This window comes from Anser anser (assembly GCF_964211835.1).
Source record: "Anser anser genome assembly, chromosome: 26".
Lineage (NCBI taxonomy): Eukaryota > Metazoa > Chordata > Aves > Anseriformes > Anatidae > Anser > Anser anser.
Window position 1 is genome coordinate 2,201,136 of NC_139747.1, and position 22,165 is coordinate 2,223,300.

General features: G+C 47.2%; 1 protein-coding gene across 2 annotated transcripts in view; it reads left to right on the plus strand.

Moving 5' to 3' along the window:
* Positions 1 to 22,165, plus strand: part of XPO7 (exportin 7) — a 47,140-nt gene that overhangs the window by 19,563 nt on the left and 5,412 nt on the right. The window contains exons 5-23 of one of the 2 annotated variants that reach the window (XM_083811583.1): positions 567 to 659; positions 3,786 to 3,890; positions 6,311 to 6,476; positions 7,052 to 7,125; positions 8,532 to 8,651; positions 8,872 to 9,018; positions 9,813 to 9,985; positions 11,069 to 11,262; positions 12,356 to 12,461; positions 13,759 to 13,894; positions 14,864 to 14,937; positions 16,050 to 16,130; positions 16,643 to 16,706; positions 17,891 to 17,999; positions 18,213 to 18,319; positions 18,791 to 18,879; positions 19,596 to 19,703; positions 20,826 to 20,908; positions 21,470 to 21,684. In XM_083811583.1, the coding sequence (XP_083667709.1) occupies positions 567 to 659; positions 3,786 to 3,890; positions 6,311 to 6,476; positions 7,052 to 7,125; positions 8,532 to 8,651; positions 8,872 to 9,018; positions 9,813 to 9,985; positions 11,069 to 11,262; positions 12,356 to 12,461; positions 13,759 to 13,894; positions 14,864 to 14,937; positions 16,050 to 16,130; positions 16,643 to 16,706; positions 17,891 to 17,999; positions 18,213 to 18,319; positions 18,791 to 18,879; positions 19,596 to 19,703; positions 20,826 to 20,908; positions 21,470 to 21,684 (2,244 nt within the window). The remainder of the gene's footprint in view (positions 1 to 566; positions 660 to 3,785; positions 3,891 to 6,310; positions 6,477 to 7,051; positions 7,126 to 8,531; positions 8,652 to 8,871; positions 9,019 to 9,812; positions 9,986 to 11,068; positions 11,263 to 12,355; positions 12,462 to 13,758; positions 13,895 to 14,863; positions 14,938 to 16,049; positions 16,131 to 16,642; positions 16,707 to 17,890; positions 18,000 to 18,212; positions 18,320 to 18,790; positions 18,880 to 19,595; positions 19,704 to 20,825; positions 20,909 to 21,469; positions 21,685 to 22,165) is intronic. The other variant, XM_083811584.1, reaches the window with a different exon arrangement.

Sequence of the window (22,165 nt, forward strand, 5' to 3'; positions counted from 1 at the left end):
GGAAGATAGGGTGTCCTTTCAGCTGTAGGGTCGTAGGGCTGGTGTGCGGAGAATCTTGGTCAGCTGCTACTCATATTCTTCAGGGTCTGTAGTTTAAAAAGAAATGTTTATTTCCCAGAGTTTTCATCTGGCAACGTTAATAGTGGGGCATCTGCACCATCAGGATGTCGCAAACGTTTTTGCACATTTTACCACAGCCTCTGTTAAAATTAAGCAAACTGATTAAAAAAATAACAAGTAAATAAATCTTTTCAGGGTTGGGATATAACACAAAAATGTGGATTAAGCAATTTTTTCTAAAAAGTCTGTTTTTGTTTGCTCATGTTGCCAAACTCTTTAGAAACCTTTGCATTGTTAATAAGATGAAGTATTTCAAAAGCACATTTAAATTCTGTTTGGTATTGCTCCTAGGCTTTTTCCCAGCCATAATACTACAAGGGTAAATCATTTCTAGTAGAGAAACGTGTCTAGAAATCTTCCAAACAGAGAATCCTTTGAACGACTGTGAAGCTCAAAGAAAACATCCCACCACTGCTAACTCCTTTCCCTGTCCTCTCCTTCCTCAGGATAGTGTAGAGCACTGCATCATAGGAGTGACAATCCTGTCCCAACTAACTAATGAAATTAATCAAGTAAGTGCTACAGCCTTCCTCAGTGAAGTAAGTGTCCAATTTTCTCATTCATATTGTTGTGTCCTGCTGTGTCTGTGCATTGTTTGGTTTTATTTTTGGCGGTTGTTTTTGTAGGGGGGTGTTGTGTAGTGGGTGTTTTGGGTTGTTGTGGGTGTTTTTTGTTTTGGTTTGGTTTGTTTTTTTTTGTTTGTTTGTTTTTTTTTTTTTACACAATCATTTGCTTCTGTGGTAAGATGCTGAAACCTCCTGTCCTGAGGAATTGTGTCGTTTCACTGGCATCTTCCATCTTCTCTCATTCTTGGGTGTAATCTTCTGAGACCCAAAAGGAAGGAACAATGCTGCACAGTCAGTCAAGCCTACCTAGTGAGGACCAAGTCCCAAACATGAGGGCATCGTTAGCACCTCCCGTTGTCAGCCCCCGTGCATTGTTTCAGCTCACAGTGTTCTTGTGCCAAGAAGTGAACGTAGCATCCCTTCCTCTGACCAGGCAGATAAAACAAAGAGGATTTGTCAAATTGTGGAGATTTTTAAAGCAGCCTTTTCATCCAGCACTAAATTCCGTGGTGTTCCCAGCAGACAGTTCTCAGACAACAAAAGTTCGTCAGGGTTGAGCACCCAGCGGTGCTGGCTGCAGCAAGGCGTACTGCTCTGTTGATGCAGGAGCATCTCCCTCTAATGTGATTCTGCCTCCCAGTATTTATCTTGAAAACCGGAATAAGTGGCTTTTCTTGGTGCTATCTTACATCACTTTCTTAATCATGGACACAGACTTTGCCATAGCACCGTTGATGGCTACCACTGCCCTAAGAAGTTACTTTGTAAGGGTTACCAGCTGAGTAATTATCTCTAATTTTGCGAAGAGGACCAGATTTTGTGTATTTTATATCTTACTAAGGAAGCTAATCTCTTATTTTTGCTGATAAATTGACTAATCCTGGCATCGGAATGGAGAGATCCTTGTGTGGGATTTGAAAGATGATTACAAATCGTTTACAGTTCCACGAATGGAGATGCTGGAGGAGGTTTTGTCCCGGCCAGGCCAAAACACTGATTTCTCGTGCTGGAATTGATGAATTTCAGCACCCTTGAGCTTCCCAAGCCCTGCACTGTAATCTGAATGGCTTCTGCATCCATTTCAGACTTAAATTTGAGTTCATTCTTTAAGCCTGGCCTGATCTGTAAATCCCAACCTGTAGCCCTCCTCCCTCTCACGCCGCGTCTCGTTACTGTGACAATTTCCTTGCCCAACCTGTTGTCCATCCTCACTTCATCTCCACAGAGAGCTGGTCCTTCGCTTCCGTGCGTAAATGGTGGAAGCAAGTCTGCTTACCTCTGTCAGTTAGCATGCCTCTGCCAGCATCTCTGTACAGGGCTACAATTTCTGCTCACACCAGAACGATTGCAGAAACTCTCCTTCAGTTCCAGAGCCTCTTCAGATTGATACTTAAAAAAAAAAAAAAAAAAGCGATGAAGTTAAAGACTTAGGAAGAGATTTTTGATCAAATACTGTGGATATTAGATCTGCCACAGTTTACTACTCATCCCTAAATGCGCTGTGTGCCAGCCATTGCACGGGGCTGGATGCAGTGACTCATCTTGGAATGTTTAAAACTGCCACTACTTGCAAAACAATAGCTCTGCCAGTGTTTTCACTCATCAGAGCGGGGTCATGTACATGTAGGTAGCAAAAAAAAAAAAAAGAATTTTCTGGGGCTTATCCTCCAGCTTTTTCTGGTTATTTAAACTTCCGTTTACATTGCACGAGAGCAAAATTTGCTTGAGCTTTGTTTACTAATGCTTATGCTTTGAAAGCTCAGCACACGTAAAATAGCGTGCCAGTCACTGTTCTGGAGCACCGGTTTTCCTCCTGAAGCAGTGCACAGACTTGCCCAGGGGTGTGCTGAGCGTTCGATGTGTTGTAGAAGCTCACTGATTTGTCATGTGGTCTCACGGTGAAGAAAAGGGAAATGCTTGTTTGCTGCAAGCCCAGAAATATGTGAGATTTGTAATGACCATGGAGACAGCAAATAACACTCGTTTCCTTAAAGACCCTGAAATCTAATCGCGTCAGTTGAGGACTGATAATTCAGCCGTTAGAGCATCTGACAGATTTAGGTCCAGCTCCGATCTGCCACCAGCTCTCAGGAGATGCAGGCCCTCTCTTTTTCATTGATAAGATGAGAGACGAGGGTGTTTGCCTCCATCCTCCTCGTTGCGAACAGAGGCATAAACAGATGAGAGATCGAAGCCGTGTGCATCTCCGCTGGGCTCTAAGCCCTTCTGCTCCACCCCAGATGCACTGCGGTAACCGACTGCCCTTCAAATAACTCAGCCTGGGCAAGTGGAATTTTACCAGCCTGTGTTCAAACAGATGAAGTATCGCTTTGCTCTTCTACCCGTTCCAGCAAGCAGCCTACAAGGTGACGTAACCTGCGCTGTCAGGAGCCTTAGTCCATGGTTAGAATGCATTGATTGAGTTGATGTAAGGCTTTGTTATCCACTGTAAGGCAATCTCGTGTGTATTTGCCTCCTAGATCATGTCATCTTTTTATTCTGATACGGTGAGAGGTCCAGAACTGGAGTTCATAATAGATATGACAAAGTCCAAACTGCCTGTCACTGGTTAACTCTCCTTCTAGTTTTCTTCTCCTCTGTGCAGGTTCAGGAGGGGATATGTAAGTGGCCTTATAATTGCTAGTAGGTGACTGTGTGTCTGCCCCACGGCTTCAGGTAGGATTTGACTCTCAGGAGTTCAGAGCACTTCAGAAAGCAGTGTTCAGGTTTCTAAATGATTAAGTTCTGTTGAAAACACTCCCTTTAATCCCGCTTTGGAAGAGATTTCACTGAACTTGAGAGTAGACCAGCCCTGCTTTCTATCAAGGATAGAGTGGAACCGTGTCGTAAATATTTTAGGTGGAACGTTCCATTGTAAAGCAGCCGTACGCTTTCATCTGTGGAAGAGTTGAGGGCAGTGGAGGAGTCACAACACCTACCACAGTGGTCATGCATCCCCCTGGTTTAGGCAGCTGGTGTAATGTCACTCTGGAGAGGGAAACCTCGATGTCCCAGTGCTACCGTAGGGTTCCTGCATGTTCTGCAGTCTTGTTCCAGCTGTGCACATCAGTTCTAAGCGCTGGTTTTCTCTCTGCTCAGGCTGACACTACTCATCCACTGACCAAGCACAGGAAAATAGCCTCTTCCTTCCGAGATTCGTCTTTATTTGATATTTTCACACTGTCATGCAATTTACTGAAACAGGTAAGGAAACTGTCGTTCGTCACCTCTCTTGGGGGCTGCATGTTGGGGTGACACGCTTCGGGCTGAAGTTCCCTATAATAAAACTTTCAGAATGAGCACTCTTGTTCTAAAAGTCAATGTTCTGAAGCTGCCGTTCAGGAAAACTTTGAGGATTATATTAAAGAAAAAAAAACACACAAATATGGAGATATCGTAAATATTTTCAAAGATTTTGTTTGAATTTATGTGCCTGCACCATGAGGCTTGGGTTAAACTTCCCTGGCTTAAAAAATCAGGAGAGAGATGAGATGTTTGTTTTACTCTTCAGATGTCTTTGATCTGCAATACTGGCCAAGAGTTTTCCTGTAGAATAAGTCCTTGTTTCTGACTTCAGTTTAAAACCCACATGGTGGGAGAAAAAAATACTTGTGAAGATGTGTTTAGTAAGTGAAGAGAGGACTGAAGATCGTCCTTGATCTGTTTACATGTGATAAGTATTAGGCTGTCTTCTGTTCACCGTGTTTTTATATTATGCTAATTATCGAACGAGTTGACTTGCTTTCAGAAAACTTACCTTGGAACCAGATGACAATATTCCAGCTGCAGTAGCACGTGTATGTTTTGTTAGCAGGCAGAGTATCTGAAGAAAATTCTTGCTTGTGCATCACATTTCTTTTCTAAGAAGCTCATCTCTGAAGGTTGTAAGGGTGCCTTCCATAGTAGCACTTTATGGGGGAGCCCACTCCGGTAAACGTAGCGGCAGTTGTGCAGGTTGGATTAGTTCAACTTTTATCCTTCCAGCTGAGTGAAGTGTCAAAGCTGACAAATAGCACAAGAGTGCAAAGCACGTTTTATTTTAAAGATCTCTCAAAATGAGCAGCCCTGGTTCCCTCAGTAATAGAGGTGGGTATGTGGGTGTAATTTGATCTTTTTCTTTATCCTGGTTTGCAAAGGAAGCAAGGCTTGTACAGTTATGCTGGTTTTTGTTCCCAGTGCACCCATCCTCCTGAACCATAACAGCTCCAGGAATTTGAATTCGATGGCTTATTTCAGATGCATTTGATGATCAATTAGAGGTCCCAGAAGTAATGGGCTTCCTCCAGTTCTGTGGAACAAAGCACCTGGGGAGGTGGCTCAGCTGGGGAAAGGACTGTGGTGCAGACTTGCGTGTATTTATGTGGCAGGACAGCGTCCTTAGAAATGCCCAGACTGGCTGGAGAAACTCCCACAAGTGCCCGTGCTCAGCCAGGAGGCGTGAGCCAGGCTTTGTTAGCCTGCTGTCCCCAGCACTGCACTTCTACTGCTCTCCTATTCGAGTAGCTCTGGCCAAGCTATTGCCAGCACTACTGTTGCTCTGTGGCCATGGGAACTCAGAGGCCTGAAATACACGGCTTGTCTGAGGAGGAAGCCTCTGGTTTTCCGCCCTAACCCTTAATCGTCCTGCTTTTGTTTCTTGGGATGCTGCAGCCTAAGGCAGGTGGGAATGTTTTCTGTTGTCTCCTGCAACATCCTCGTTTCCTGTGATTAAACACCTACCACCCGAGTTAGCTCTTTTATCTAATAGTAGCTCTCTCAAGCTTCTCTATATAAAGCAGAAGTTTCCAAGGTGATCGTTTAAGTGGGGAGGGAGGGTGATGGATTGGGCTGCTACAAACTGTGGGCACGTTTGTAGCAGCATCCATAAAACACATGCAGCTAGGCAGCGCCAGAAGAATAAGTCTTTGTGGAGGGAGTGAGGAAGACATTCCAGTGACCGTTGGCACGGGTCTTGGCAGTGGCAGTGCGATGCAATATGTTAATTGCAATAGACTTCAGCTGGAAGAGGTTTGCTTTGTTTCAGGCCCAGAGCAGTGACACAAAGCACAGAGAGGCTGGCCTGTCCCTGGAGTGCGGACCCGAGTGCTGCATTTAAGCTGCAGTGAAACGACCTCGTGGTTCGTGGCCATCGAGCTTTGTGTTACTTGAGAGCATTCGTGTTCTCCCGGTCCGTAGCAGAGCACTGTAACTGGAGCAGGGCTTATACAGATCAGCTGTGCAACAAAAGTGAACGTGCTCATTTCCATATGAGGGTTAGGTGGAGCAACAGGATTCCCTGCTGTTAAGTGCTTGTCAAGCAGAAAATGTATTCTTCTGTTTAACCTTAATAAGAATTTCCTTATCTCGTGAATCTCGTGGTATAATTGCAAGCTGGCAAGCCTGGCTGCTTCTCTGCTGTGCGGTGCAAACCAAGTGAAAAAGGAAGCACTGAGTTTATCCATCTTGTGTAAAGACAAGGCATGTAAATATACACGTCTGTAAAAGTATGGGATAGCTGGGGTTGGTGCCTGTGGCATATGATCCTTAGGACTGCCGTGTCCTGTTAAAGGTGAGTTAGTGTCTCACACTCAGCCATCACTTGATTTTTTTTTACTTTCACTTTTTTAATCCACCGCATTTTATAGGCTTCTGGGAAGAACCTGAACCTGAATGATGAAAGCCAGCACGGCCTGCTTATGCAGCTTCTAAAGCTCACGCATAATTGCCTGAACTTTGATTTCATTGGCACGTCAACAGATGAGTCCTCAGATGATCTTTGCACGGTGCAGATCCCAACCAGTTGGAGATCAGGTAACCTTGCTGGAGGAAGAGGGCTAATCTATAGCGTATCAGCTGAAAGTAGGGGTGACTTGATAAAGCCTTCTCTTTACTTAAACTTCTGCATACAATGCCAGTTGTAAAGTCCAGCTTTTCCTTAGCGTGCTTACAGATGCAGTCCAGTGTGAGCTGCCTATCATGAGCTGTACAAACGCTCCTTTACCCTTTCAGTCTTTAACCTGCCATTCAAGAAACAGTAAATTGTCTAAAATACATACATACATACATATATATACATATAAAAATAATAACTCAGGACCCGTTCTTTATATCTTTGCTTTTCTCACCAGTCATTTTGCAGGCAGTTTTACAAATTGCTTTTTAAAAATATTATCCTGTAATTTTATCTTAGTAGCAATGGATTTACTTTATTTCTGGGAAAGCCAATTTAATTATGTAACAATGTAAAATCCTTTGGAAGTGTTCTTTGAGTGTAGTCCTTTATGTGACAAGTATGCACGCCATTCTTGATCTGGACAGATGAGCATTAGGTGTGTGGAAAGCAGGATAAGGCTGTGTTGTCAGTAAAGTGCTCCGTTCTCTTTCAGCGTTCTTGGATTCTTCGACCCTTCAGTTGTTTTTTGATCTCTATCATTCCATCCCTCCTTCGTTTTCTCCTCTGGTAAGTCCAGTGTTTACGTTCCTTACAGACTCCGCTACCAGAAGGTGCTGTAGGATTCACCTGGGAGGCTTCCTGGTGGTTAAAATGTCACAGAAGGGCTTCAGACAGTCCCTTTCTTTTGATGGCACTGCCTTGTGATGCCCTGACAAACGGGAGGCTGCTCTGGTTCTGCCACTGCTGATGGCTTTCATGCATCTGCAGGTTTTGGAAGCGGCCTAAGAGCAGCTTGTTTGTTGGAAGTCCAGTCTGCTGCTTTTATCCTTGCATAGCCTGGAGTCTGTGCTAAATCTGCCAGGAAGCCCTTTCTGAGAGCTGTAGCTTGTTATTTCCACAGTATCACTTAGTTAATCCTAAAACCGTTCTGCAAGTAGGTACCAAGTCTGGGAGCACAACCGAGGAATGTAATTCATAATTCTCTTTCCACGCTTTAAAACGAGGCCATGTCCCAGATGGATGAAATGGCCAACAGCACAACTGAACTAAAAGTTTTATTATTTCTTCTTGGAAAAAAAAGTTTGCCTGCCAGGCATTTATCTAGCTGATAAATATTTTTCATAACTGATGTTAAAATGAAAACACGCCCTTTGGCTAAGAAGGGAAGGGTCCTTCAGAAGTACTTTTTCCGCTGAGACTCTCAGCACTGTTCATTACGTTGAAGGGTTACTTGCTAATTCTGAATTTAGAGCCTCAGATATTCACGAGAGATTTTTAAGTGAGAGACTTTTTTTTTTTGTTGCTGAACAGAAATCTGAAGCAATTAAGCCTTTAATTGTCCTGAGTCTTTGATCATTAAATCTAAGATCCACCAAGAATGAGGGGCTTCACGGTGAGGCAGGTAGTTGTTACGCTGGTCGGAGGGAAAGGGCTTTGCCTTCAGATACGGATTCCAGAGCAGTGGCTGTAACTGACTTGCCTCTGCTGTTCATGGCCCCGTTCACCTGCCTGCCATTCACTACTGTACCTTTGGAATTTGCTCTCAATTAAATTTCAGAGGTTTACGTATCATCTGCAAATGCTTTTCCAAGTCTGTGTAAAATTGACTGGTTTTTCCTCCCTCTGTTAGTGTGTTTTCAGACTTACATGATCTCTGTTCTTCATTCAAAGAAATCTCATTGTTTTGGGGGCCTGTAGCAGAATTTGCAACACACCTTTGACTGTCAGGACAGAGACGTTATCCCTCTGGGCGTTGTGCTTTTATCCCTGCTGTAGTTTGTATCTGTGTTTTTATGTAGACTGCACAGAATTGCAAAGATGATGGCGGCTGTTTCAAGTCCTCTTTTGGACTGAAGGAGCTGATGTGTGGCATGAGCATCAAACTTAAATGATTTGTTGTGTCATGAAAAGGAAGCACATGGTGTTCATTTTAGTGTTCTAATCCCTCCCTTTTTTCTTCTTGCCCCTTTTAGGTTTTATCCTGCTTAGTGCAGATAGCCTCTGTACGCAGATCCCTCTTTAACAATGCAGAAAGAGCAAAGTTTCTATCTCATCTGGTTGATGGAGTTAAACGAATACTGGAAAACCCGCAGGTGAGTGTTTTGGATGCAGTCAGTGGAATTCTTTGCTTCCTCTGCATCAGGCTTCTTCACCAAAAATACTTTCTAATGCATGTGTCCCACCTGTGGCACTGGGTGCAAAATCGTGCCGCTCTTTCTTTTCCTTTCTCTACTGTTCCACCATAAATCTGTGCCCCTTCCTGTTGCTGAGCAGTGCTGTTTCTTAATTCTTCTCCTTTTTTCCTCCTCTCAGAGTTTGTCAGACCCTAATAACTACCATGAGTTCTGCCGATTGCTGGCACGATTGAAAAGCAATTACCAGCTGGGAGAGCTGGTGAAGGTGGAGAACTATCCCGAGGTCATCCGGCTCATTGCCAACTTTACCGTGACCAGCCTACAGGTACAAAATCATCTGCCCTAAGTGGGTGTTTATTCCCCCTGCTGTCTCTTAAAACAAAACTGTAACCCTTTTGTCTGTTCTTAGCCCCTTATTTTGCAGATTTGTCAATATTTTTTGTTTGTTTGTTTTAACCAAAAAAAAGCCCTGCGGTATCTGTGACAGAATCCTGCAGTGTAGCATTGATTATGCTGTGAATTCCTACTGAATGGAACAAGAACAGTATGTGGGGGAAGGCAGGGTTGCTATGCCTCTAGAGTCTTCCCATGCCCTAGCAGGGGGAAAGAAAATCACAACTTGTTAAAAAAGGCTTATTTTTAGACTTAAGTATCGCTTCACTATTAAAATGCAGTTGCCAGCATCACTAGTAATAGGAATATCTTGCCATGTTCCCACTGAGGTTTCCACTAGTGTATAACTTGTAACTACACCACTGCACAGAATATGGTTAAAAAATGTTATAGTTCACATAAATAATAAAAATTTAACAAAGTCATTGTCTGGAGAACGGCTTCAAAGTGTACGATTTGTCTGGGGAGCTGTCTGCAGCATGCTACAGGATGAGCTCAGCAGTTCTTTGGGACCAAAGACTTTGGCTCAGCCACGCAGCATCTTTCACTCTACCGATTGCCCTTTGAACTTAGATGCTGAAATTCATTGTTAAAATTGGCAACTGCATCACTAAAGCTTTTAGATGATGCCCTTTATGTGCTGTGTAAGTCAAAATGATGTGCATAAAATAATCAAGATCGCAACTGGCTGATTTCCTTTCCTTTTCTTTCTGTTGCTCTCGGTAGCACTGGGAGTTTGCGCCCAACAGCGTTCACTATCTCCTGAGCTTGTGGCAGCGGCTGGCGGCGTCGGTGCCCTATGTGAAAGCCACAGAGCCTCACATGCTGGAAACGTACACACCAGAAGTCACAAAAGCATACATCACGTCCAGACTGGAATCTGTACACATCATATTGAGGTAAGGGAAGCAGAGGGATGGCAGCGCTTCTGCTGCAGGCACCAGAACCTAGTGCAGAAGGCTCTAGCCTGTTCTGTTCCGAGTTGTCTTTCCAAAATGGATGTGACTGCAGGAAGCTTAGTGAGTCACCGAGGGGTTTTTCAGGGAGACTTACCTAGACTGCATATTCTGTGTCTTATACAAAAGAAAGCGTGCACTTTTTTAAAGCTTTCTTTTTTCTTTAGACCTTAGTCAGTCTCAAATGGCTGAGATTGATCTGAGTGGTTTCGGAGATGGGCGGAATTCATCTTACCCAGTGTTATACATCTGCAGCATGCCATTTACACTCTGAATTGCCATCGTAACAGAGAGGAATAAGTATGCAAAGTATGATTCACCTAATTTTTAGGTATCTGCTGCAGGATGGCATAAATTAGACCTAAAAGTATCTTTTTTTTTTTCCCTCCTTTGAGTGTGAAGGCAGCCTGGAGGACTCTGCTGCAGTGCCTGTATTTGTGTGGGATGAGTTCCACCTTGTGTTTGTGTGTGTTGGATGAAAACAAATGGTCAAGTATAGAAAAATAATCTGAGTGCCTCTTTTAAGGGAAGACAGATCGAGTTATCCCTTTTTAGCTCTCTAACAATGCATGGGTGGAACAGCGGGTCTATTTAGTTTTGGTGATCACAATACAACTTAGTATTGAGGTTAATGTATTTAGAGGAAAAGGAGACTAAAGCATTGAGATGGAAAGCTTTGTTATATAAAGACAGCCAGACAGAGAACTTGCTCTTGGCTCTGCACGTTCCGTTCAAAGATCTGGATAAACATAACGATGTAAGAAGAGCTTACTCATCCCAGCTCCTGATGGCCCTTCCACCTGAACCACGCATGTTTTTCTGATTTATGGCTCCGGTAATGGTCAGATTATTACATCAGCCTGTAGCTCTCCATCATGACAAACACTAGAGGCAGAGACTTTACTCACTGGAATTGCTGCGTGCCTCAGAAAAGCATCTCCTGTCTGACAGAAATAAGCTGATGTCGCGGGTTAGGCCATCTTTACGTTTTTAAGTCCTTTTCTAATCTTCTTTCTTGCTGCACAGGGATGGTTTGGAGGATCCACTGGATGATACTGGCCTCGTACAGCAGCAGCTGGACCAGCTCTCCACCATCGGCCGGTGCGAGTATGAGAAGACCTGCGCTCTGCTCGTGCAGCTCTTCGACCAGTCAGCCCAGTCCTACCAGGAGCTGCTGCAGAGCGCCACCGCCAGCCCCATGGATGTTGCTGTGCAAGAAGGTGAGCACCTTTGGGAAACAACGACCTGCAAGCTTGCGGTGGGTTGTCCCTGTCCTCCAAAATACTGTTCCAGAAGCCTGCGTTCCTGGTGAACACCATACAGTGGGAAGCCAGACCTCGCAGGTGTTCCCCTGGGGAGGTGCTTGTATGGTGCTGAATGTCCTTGGCTGTGGACAGACACTCCCAACACACACAGCACTGCTGGCTGAAGGTATTGCTGTCCTGCAACTGACTGCACAACTCTTGGGGGAAATTACTTAGTCATCTCCTTGACCGGTCTTTCAGAGACGAGTTACGAGGATGTTGCCCAATCTATGGGTTGTCCACAACCACCTGCCCAACCTGCCTTCTGGCTGAGAGAGGGTGTGGAGTGCTCGTCTGAACCTCCCCACTGCTTACACGGCAGAAGCCTCCGGCTAGTGGTCGATAATGAATAACTGGGAGTGGGGTTTTCAGCTGGTGCCGGTGTCTGAAGGAGAGTGTCTGTCTGCAGCGCTGGGTGGGCTCTGCATGCAGGTGTTGTACTTGCACACCTCTTTGGTTTAGGAATTGTAAGAAGCAGTTCCTTCGGAGGCTCAGGTATAGCTGTGTTATGCCCCTTCTGTAATAACTATAGCTGGCTTATCCTTCCTTGCAGGAATTGGGCACATCAGCACAACTATAGAAACTACAGCTTCCTTCTGAAGCAATATTGTCTGAACTAACGCAGTGCAATATTGTGTGGGCAAAACTCCGTACGATGTTGACTTCTCCATCAGCCGCATGTGTTTTGTGAAAGAATAACGCTGCCTGCTGGCTTCTCCACTTGTTTAAATACACAGAATGCACTTTTGCAAGAAAGCGGCTTTCTGCAGTGGAATGGCTTTAGATAATGAAAATCCTGTAGGCAGACCTGGCATTCTGGTTTCTTTTCTAGTAAAGTCATGCCTGCTCTCCACCGAGTGGAGACCTGAGTAATTTTGGTGTATTTGGCACTGCAGCAGAAAGATACTCCTCGCGAATCCTGTCTTTGCCAAACTAAACTGCAAGTCTCCCCAGCTTCCTCCTTGTACTGTGTGACGTGCTTGGTTCTGATGTCCTCTGTTGGTTTCAGGGCGCCTGACGTGGCTCGTCTATATTATCGGGGCAGTGATTGGTGGTAGGGTCTCGTTCGCCAGCACGGATGAGCAGGATGCGATGGATGGCGAGTTGGTTTGTCGGTAGGGATACTGACTGTTTTCTAGCTGCACCACTCTTGAAGTTGAAGAATTGCTATCGTGAAGCTGCCACCATGTTCTTCCCCTCTTTTCACTGAAAAGAATACAGAATTGGCCATCCTGAGAGAAGAGATTGGCGGCACTGGCTGGAGCCACACAGCAAATTTCTGCTGTAGCTTGACTAAATTGGAAAGTCTGGGTTGTAAGAAAGACCACGAGAGGGGAAGAGCATGAAAAAGGGGAATTTATACTGGGCTTAAATGCATGCATTGGAGTAGAGCTAAATGCATGATGGTTCTTTTCTGGGGTGGGGGGAGTCTTTTTCCTAGTTAATAATCCAAAATGGGTTTTGTCCTTAAATGTATTGCAAGTATTGTAGTTTTTCTATAGCCGTTAAAACTTTATGCTGTCTTCTGACACCTGATGGATTTGGGGGATTGTACATCCTTTGCAGTGCAAGCTTTATTAGATGGATGTGAGAACACGTAGCCTACTGCTCGTGAACTACCTTGAGTCACAGCGAACGCCTCTTAGTCCAGAGCCTGATTGCTCTGCTCTGGAAGCTAGGGTAGGAAGAGAAGCTAACCTGTGAAAGTAAGGAATTTGGCCTGTTGGTGAGCCATGGCTAACGAATAACATCAAGCACTGGCTTCCCAAGTAGCTGATGAGTTACTGAAGGGGAAATGGCGAGACCTTGTACGTATTTCAGTAACAATTAGTGCCAGCGTATATGATAGACGTGCAGAGAAATCTGTTTATCTTCTGTCCCACCCTGCCTTGTGGCACTTGCCAAAAAGGGGCATCATTTCTTTTGCCCCCTGCTCTGTTGCACGTGTTGCCCTGCAATCCCTCCACCCCTTCCTCACCAGCGAGGTCCACTTGTGCAGGACCCTGGCACTGACCCTGCGCACAGGTTGTTTCCACAGGGCGCCCAGCAAAAGCCAGGAGGGAGCGTCATTTACAGTGCGGAGCAGGTAGTGGTTTCTCCGGTGGGTTTGAGAACTAGTTGGGCCGGTCGCTGGATCAGTGTGCTAAAGCACCTGAAGCTCACTTCTGCAGCAAGTTGAAACCAAGGCCTTGCATCCCTGTTAGAAGGGACACAAAAGCCTCGTAATGGCCTTGCACAGAAGAGGAATGCACCCTAGTCAGCGTTTTGTTGTCAGTTTTGTCAGCTGCTGACCCAAAGCAGCACCTCAGAAAGTAAAAATCACACACCCTGGAAGCACCACCGTGGGCCAGAAGCCCTTTGCTCTCCCTGCAGCCAGCAGCAGTGACGTCTGGTTTTCCGTCCTCTCTCCAGGGTGCTGCAGCTGATGAACCTCACGGACTCACGGCTGGCGCAGGCTGGGAATGAGAAGCTAGAGCTTGCCATGCTGAGCTTCTTTGAGCAGTTCCGCAAGATCTATATTGGAGATCAGGTGCAGAAGTCTTCCAAGGTAAATTCCCTCTGTCTCTTCATGCCAGGTACAGTAATAACCTCACTTCTTTAAAGGAAAGCAGGTTGCACTACTTGTTCTCTTTTCTTGATGGCTGAAACGTTTGAGACTTGTCTGCTCTGTTTCCTAGGCGTATGTCCAGTGTTATTGCAAACCCTGAGCTGTCTTTGTGCTCTGTATGCCTGAGGAAGGAGCCAGTGATTGTGACAGTAGCCTAGAACCCGTAGAACCTGAGATCTGGGTTCGGTTTTGTTATCTACTTACTTGGTTACTTCTGTGACTTCATATGAGTCCCTTAAGCCCACATACATGTGAAAGTCACTCGATACGTAAATACACGAGGAGCCCAAGCCTTTCCATTTGAGCCTTGCTTCCTCAGCTCTGAAGTGAAGATAAGTACCCCTACTCTTACAAGGTAGTTTTAAATGCACTGGACTCTAAATGCCTTTTTGCATCTTTACAGTTTTTGCATCTTCAGAGTTGCAAAATACTTCAAAAATGATGTAAAGAATGGGAAAATCCATGTTGCAGAAATTGGTTCTCTTCCCTTCCAGTAGCCTGTGGCCTTTTGTCCCCCCCGGAGACTCCAGAGCAGCGATGTGACAAGGGGATTAGACTTTCAGACAAACTCAGTAAGGTGCCACGTGCATCTGCGGGAGGAGGAGCACAGTTATTATGTCTCCTTTCCCTAGGAAAATCTGGTGCCCAGCTTCTGGAAACAGTGTTAGAAGCTGCTATGACCAGTGATTTGACTAGTGACCCTCTCAAAAAGAGGTAGCAGTGATTAGGGCAGGTATTCATCAGATCACAAGCATCTCTCTGCTTTGTTTTGCTTCGTATGGGAAAGCCCCGAGTTTACACCTTCCCAAGGATGAGTGCTGCAATTTGAGGCCAAGTGAAAATCAAATAATCCTTGACCTTTGCTTGTGTTGTTGGCAGCTTATAAATTGGTGTTACTTTTCTCTCCAGCTGTACCGCCGTCTCTCAGAGGTCCTGGGGCTGAATGATGAGACCATGGTCCTGAGCGTCTTCATAGGGAAAATGTAAGTGTTCCTGCTTGCAGGCATCAGAGGTTCCAGGGTTTATCTGAAGGTGTTACCAGGAAAACTGGAACGTGAGGGAGTGTTGTTCAGTCTGAAGCTTGTAACATCTGGCTGCTTGCCAGAATTACAGGCTGTGATCAGGGGCTTAAATCACGCGCAGCATCCGGGATTGATTTATCCATCGTGGATCTAGCCTGGGCTATGGAGACACAAAAATAAGCCGCACACCAGGATAATGGATTCTTTTTCCAGTGCCTGCTTAGTAAAAGCAAAGTCAGAGAGGGGACAGCCTCAAATACTCGTGCCCTGTACCATGCCAATCACCAGCCACGAAAGCTCTATGGGGAGGGGACTGCTCCTTCAAAGGTTTTCTTTGCAAACTGTGCTGTTCAGTACCAGAGTAGCGCAAGTCCTTTTCCCAAAATTCTTTGTAAAATTCTCAAATTCTGCTGGACACCCTATTCGGCCTGCTCCTTGGCAGCTCTCCTCTGGACCGAACCCATCAACTGGCTTTTGTCACGCCTTTGGCAGCCTCCGTTAGCATTTTGAACCACTTCACTAGCTCCAGGGCTGAGTAAATCCCAGTGCCGTGCTCCTGGAGACGCGCAGCCTCTGGCTCCCCCTTGATTTCTGTAGCATCGCCCCCTCTTTACCCGCATGGGGCCTTGCCTACCCTCGCGCACCCGAGCTGCGCGTCCGCAAGGGGTGAAGTGGCTCTCCTGGAAGAAGCAAGGGCTACTAGAATTCTGCAGCTGACAGTGGATGGTGCAGGTGCAGAATTGCATACGTCTGCATGTAGTCACTGCCGCAGAATTCTCTTACCCTTGCTGCAGAAACCAGCCCTGGAGTGCCACAGAATTCCAAGGGCCTGGGTATGGGCCAGTGTAGCTTGGGACCCAAGTAGTGAAGATTATCTGAAGGATAATTTTTCTAGTCAACCAAATGTAAGTACAGTGATTTTATACCAATATTTTGTGGCTTGTGATGTCTGTGGTTTCGGTGGAGGGTGGAGCTGATGATGTTGGGTGACTTTTGCCTGGAAGAATCCGCCGCACAGCAAAGGGGAGGCCGAGCAAACCCCTCTGATCCGTCCTTGTTGTCCTCTTCCGTAGCATCACCAACCTGAAGTACTGGGGTCGGTGCGAGCCTATCACCTCCAAGACACTGCAGCTGCTCAATGACCTCTCCATTGGATATCCTTTTCAGAAGAGCTGTGGGTGTGCAGGACGCTTGTAGGATGGGGGAAGAGCGACCCAGATGCTTGGCTGGAACAGGAGCACTCTGCACCTAGCAGATTCCTGAACCCCTTCATCTTCCGGGTAGTGAGAAGATAGCAGAGTGCAAGTGCGTGGTCAGTGCCTTATTTATCTGCTGTGTTACAGTGGATGGCTGTAGTACTGTAGGATTTTTAACTTTGGATCATAATTGCTTTGTAGCTCACCATTCATAGTGTTAATTTGCTGACAGTCATAGTCTGTCCTACTTGTTCTTCTTGCCAGAGTAAATGAAAATGGTCACTGCACGCCTCTGCAGTAGAGATGTATGCAACCTGGTAAGAGTTGCTCTTGAAACGTATTAAAGAGAACCTAGAACATATTAAATAGAATAGACGTAAGTTCCCTTCCAGTTTTGCCCCAGAAAGTGCTTTGCAAGCATTGCAAGACGTTTTCTGCTGACTCTGCCGCTTCCTTAACACCGCCTTCACATACAGCAGTGTTAGAAAGCTGGTGAAGCTGAGCGCCGTACAGTTTATGCTGAACAATCACACGGTAAGTCCTTTCCCCTTCTGCTTCCTATCTCACAGAGAACTACATCGGCCTTTTTGCAGCTTAGGTAATCCCCTAATTTTAACACCTGGGCATGCTTTTGAAGTTTACCCATCTCCCAGATGCTTTCATACACTGATGGAAGCCTCTAGAAAATGGGATCTCTGTTCCATCTCTCTTTGTTCAAAGCCTGCCCTTCGATTTTGAGAGGTGGTAATTACGTGGTACCTTTCATCCCAGAAGGGTTAATATGGGGCTCTCCTTGCTCTCCACCAAAAGACAGCCATCTCCAGTGGGAAATGTGGGAGACAGATGATATCGCTGCGCAGGCAGGTAGAGAGCAGTGACGCTGTTCATGAAATTTAAAGCAAATTCTAATGCCCTAGCTTTCATTCTGAAAGTGCTGATTTGGAGGGAGTGCCATCACTCACAGCAGTGAGGATGACAGCAGCCTTGTTCCATGGTCACTGCTAGCACGGTACTCCCTGTGCAGATCTGGAATACTGACTTGAAATCAAAAACATCAGAACGTGTGATTAGAAGCGAGCAGCAGAGCACATCAGATTTACGACTCGCCTCTGGGAGCGCGTGGTCACTCGCTGCTCTGATGCTGTAGCGATAGGGCTCCTGCAACCACATCCAGAAGGTTTGGATGGACTGGTTGGGCGAGGCACTGTGTTCCTTCATCTGGGGGATGTTCTACTGGCAGAGTCGCATGTGCTGGTCCAGAAACTGCACTGAGACTGCTCTGTCTGGGGCCGCCTCTTCCCACGGGGAGTGTAGGCAGGGTAACCAGGGATCTGTCTGCAGAAGCCCATTTCCAGCAGCTTTAGCACCCGGAGGGTCCGCAGGACTAAGAGGGGCAGGTGGCTTCTCTGATCAGGAGGGAAAGCAGGGCTCCCTTGTTCACCGGGTCCTGGGAAATTCCCAGATGGAAGGTGATAGTGCTGATATCTGCAGCCAGGAGAGCTCCACGGGCAGCGCTGCTCCAAGCGTGCCGGCGCGGTGCGTGTTGCCCTCTGGTGGCACGTTCTCCGAGACAACCCACAGCTTGGTTGTCCTCATCCCTGCACAGGATGAGGGTTAGGTGGGAGAACGAGGGATCCGTCACTGAGCCAGCCCCTAATGCAGGATCCTGTTCAAGCAGGTGGTTCCCCTTTAACCTGTGTCATCTCTTCTGTTTGCAGAGTGAGCACTTTTCCTTCCTGGGCATTAACAATCAGTCTAACCTGACTGACATGAGATGTCGGACTACGTTCTACACTGCACTTGGGCGTCTTCTCATGGTGGATTTAGGTACTTTTTAGGTCTTTTCCTCAGATCCAGAGCAAAGTGACGACTTTGTGGTTTGGGTGCTGCAAGTTGGATATTGGCAGCGGTAGATTACCTGTCTGGAAATGTGGTCTCCTCGCCTCCAGCTGCGTGGGTGACCGGTGTCTGAGTGTCTCAGCACAGGCCGATCTGCAGGGATGTGCAGTCTATTTCCTCCTGATTTCTTTTTTATTTCAGGGGAAGATGAGGATCAGTATGAGCAGTTCATGCTTCCCCTAACAGCTGCCTTTGAGACCGTGGCACAAATGTTCAGCACAAATACTTTCAATGAACAAGAGGCAAAAGTAAGTTGGGCAGGACCTTCCCTGCTATCCGTGCTCTCTGCGCTCTTACCCTTCGGGGTTTTGACGTTTTCAATTCAGACACACAGGAGGGAATAAATAATTCCTGCAGAGAGAGAGAGAGACCGTTTCCCCTCTGAACAAGACAAGTAGATGGCTGGAATGATGGGAAGCTGTGGTGTTCCCTGTATTCCTTGGGGTCTGGCTCATAATTTAAGCTGTGAGGCTCATCAGCCAGCTCTCCTTCTGCTGGGAATGAAATACCCCAGTACTGGCACTACGCTGGTTCAGTTTAAAAAGGGTTCCTGACACTGAAGGGGAAGAACTGTCTAATTTGGAATCAGCAGCCAGCACAGAAAGGTGGTGTTGCTGCTGGGATGGGAGGAAGGGACGTGGCCCTGGGCTGGTGGAGCCGGGGAGGGAAGGATCCCTTCCTGTGTCACGTTTTAACGCGTTGCTTCTTTTGCAATGCAGAGAACTTTGGTTGGTTTGGTGAGAGACCTGAGGGGAATAGCCTTTGCCTTCAATGCCAAGACCAGCTTCATGATGCTCTTTGAGTGGATGTATCCTTCCGTTCATTGCCTGTGAACTTGAGCCCTCTTGTCCTTTGGGGTGGGGGGAACTCTGGCTGAATGCATCCAAATGCTCTGTGTTCCCTGCTAAATCCTGGCTGGGGTGGGAAAAGAGGAATCTTCACTTTTGTAGTACGCGGTGTCCTGTCTGTGAGCCCTAAAATAGCTTTGACTTTGTCTGCCTGCAACCAGGTCAACCTAGAAATCTGCTCAAGGCTGAATCATTGGGGTTTTCCAAGTGGCCCTGAAGAGATTTGACTTGTAACGCCCAGTGGTTTTTAATGGGATACGTGCAGCTCAGCAGCAACAAATATTCTGCTCACTAAAGCCAACAGTGGTTGGTATCTTTGTCCTCTTGATGAGAGCAGAGCTGCTTAAAGAGCACGGTATCTGGACTCCAAATTTCTCTTTGGCTGGTGAAGGTCAGCTGTCTGCCGCACTGACAGACTTCTGTGTGTCTTCCCTTTTGTCCAAAACGTTTTTGGTTCTGGTTTGTCCTACCAGAAGTATGTGTGCAATTCCTTCAGTGGGCCTAAGATTTTTCTCTGCTAAAGCAGACCCTGGCAAGCAGCATCAGCTCTGCTGAGCGTCGTTAATCAGCTGCTTTGCCAGGCTCGGATGCAGTGCCCAAAACGTGCCTTTTGGTCAGAGTTGTGACCTTCCTCCTTCACGCAAAGCACCGAAGTTCCTTAGCTCTCGCCTTGCAGCTACCCATCCTACATGCCGATTCTGCAGCGGGCAATTGAGCTCTGGTACCACGACCCGGCCTGCACGACGCCTGTCCTCAAACTGATGGCGGAGTTGGTGCATAACAGGTATGAGCCTCCAGGCTGGCAGGGATGTGTGTCTGGCTGCTGTCTGTCTGCTGCTTCAGCCACTGCGTGGGTGTCGATGCCCGGTTGTGTTCTCTCTGCTCCGGTCTGTTTATGCTCCGCAGGCTGCCAAGGGTGGGAGGTGGGAAGCCTGGCATTGTTTCAGCTGGGAGGAAAATCTGATAGTTCACGGATAGCAGTTGTGTCACGAGTCAGTGAGACCAGGAGACGAGATCAGTAAGCGTTCTGAATTTCTTCAGCATTCATTTCTAAGGACGGCACCGTAAGATGGAAGCAGGCGAGTTGCGCTAGTTTTTAAAACCTGGCTTTAAAACCAAACGGGTGCTGTTCTGTCTGGCAACCAGATGACCGCTTCTGCTTTAGACCACGAGCTCTTTCTGCCAGCAGAGAGGTACTCTGACGCTATTCAGATAATTCAGAGGCTGTCTAATCTGGCAGTGGAAGCTTGCCAAGACGTTGCTTCGGCCTGCAGCCAGCTGAACACAACCCTATAGGAAGGGACCATTGTTACAGCCAAGTGGAAAGGACACGAGGTTCAGACGCAGCCGTTTCAGAGTTGTTGAGAATCCGTGCTGTCAGGGTGTTTACCCCAGCTGAATGGCATCTTTGCAGCAGGAGCAACCTTCCTGGAATACGTCCGCTCATTTATTCCGAAGGTGAACCGGACAGCTCACTGCACATCAATTTTCAGATCTATTCACTGCAGGGGAAGAAATGCCAAGCTCTGAACTCTTGGTCGTGTTATGAATAGGAGCCAGTCAGCCTGCCCGACAATGCTGGCTTCCAAGATGCTCGCTGTGTTTGTGTACAGTAGCCTAGTGACTATTGCCAAGACAGGGTTTCCAGCCTCAGACTTGTAATATTCCTCATCTCTGTGACGTAGAGGCCCTTTCTTCTGCGACAGCAGAGCTTGTCTGTCCCTGAGAGGCTGTGTCCTGCCTGGTGGTGGTAAGGAGCAGCAGCACTCCACCAGAGCGGGGCCTTCGGGGAGCTGGGGAGGAGGCTGCCCCAGCACACAGCGGCACCTGGAGGTCCTGGTGTGTGGGCTTTGTTTTCCTCCGCGGGTATGTTTGAGGTCCAGTTTATTTTCTGTCTTCCCGTTAGGTCCCAACGGCTGCAGTTTGATGTGTCCTCACCAAATGGCATCCTGCTCTTCCGAGAGACAAGTAAAATGATAACTACTTATGGTGAGTGTGCAGCAGGTGGGATGGGATGCGCTTGACTCCTCTGCTCGCTTGGGGAGTGAGGGCTGGGCTCTTGCCAGCTCGGAGAATGATCCCGGGCTGGCAGGCAGTGCCACATCACTTGCTGAGTGCATGCTCAGATCCAGGGAGGTGCTTCTGCTTGAAGTCCTGGGTGGGCGGGCAAACAGAACCGCCAGGGCATTTGCCATGCGAACGAGGAGGAAAGTGACAACAATGAGCAGGAAGCCCAGCTGAGCCCCGTGTGGGCCTGCGGGGTGACACGGGCAGACCTGCAAAGCAAGTGGAGAGCGATCCTGTCGGTGTGCATCCTGTTTCCACAGCAAAACTCCCTGCAGATGTGTTCCCCGATTCCTAGTAGAGCCGTGCTTTTAACTTGTAATGGGGTCCTTAACTGCTGCCTGGGAAATAACAAGTCTTTGGTGCTTGTGGCTGACTTGTCAGTCGCTCCTTAGGGCTCTACCTTTGTGTTTTTCCTGCCCCCTGGGGGAGAAGGGGTTTGGATGTGGTTGCTGAAATACTGAGTCCGCTTCTGTGCTCATGCAGGAAATCGTATCCTAACGCTTGGGGAGGTCCCAAAGGATCAAGTCTATGCCTTGAAGCTCAAGGGGATTTCCATCTGCTTCTCTATGCTGAAGGCTGCACTGAGCGGGAGCTACGTCAACTTTGGGGTCTTCCGCCTGTACGGGGATGATGCACTGGACAATGCCTTGCAAACTTTTATCAAGCTTCTGCTTTCCATCCCGCACAGCGACCTCCTGGTAAGCCGACACCTGTGATTAGCGGCGTAAGCACACGGCTAGGAAAGACAGGGTTGGAAGATTATACGGTAAAGGAATACTTTAATCACAGAGACGAATGAGCTTGTGCCACCTCCTGGAACCCCAGCGAGGCACAGGCCAGCGGGAAATTGCAGCTCCTGGAACGTGCAGCAGCAGGGCCCATGTGAAGGCTGCAACCCCAGCACCCACGGGTGCTCCTCTCTCCAGTAGGGTACGCTCCAAGTCCCAGCAAAGCGATTACCAAAATAATTGCTTCTCTACCTGCAAAACGCTTCCTACGAACGAAGGATTGTTCTTTTCTGTATTGCCTGTGGGCAGAGATCTCAGTGCATCAGCAGTAATCAACTCAACTGCAGTAATCCATTTTGCAGCAGAACTTTGAGGCCCTCTCAGCGCAGTCCTAGTCCTCAAAATATTGAGGAGAGAGGGCAGCGTACTCCCCCCAAGCCTTTACTCGTCT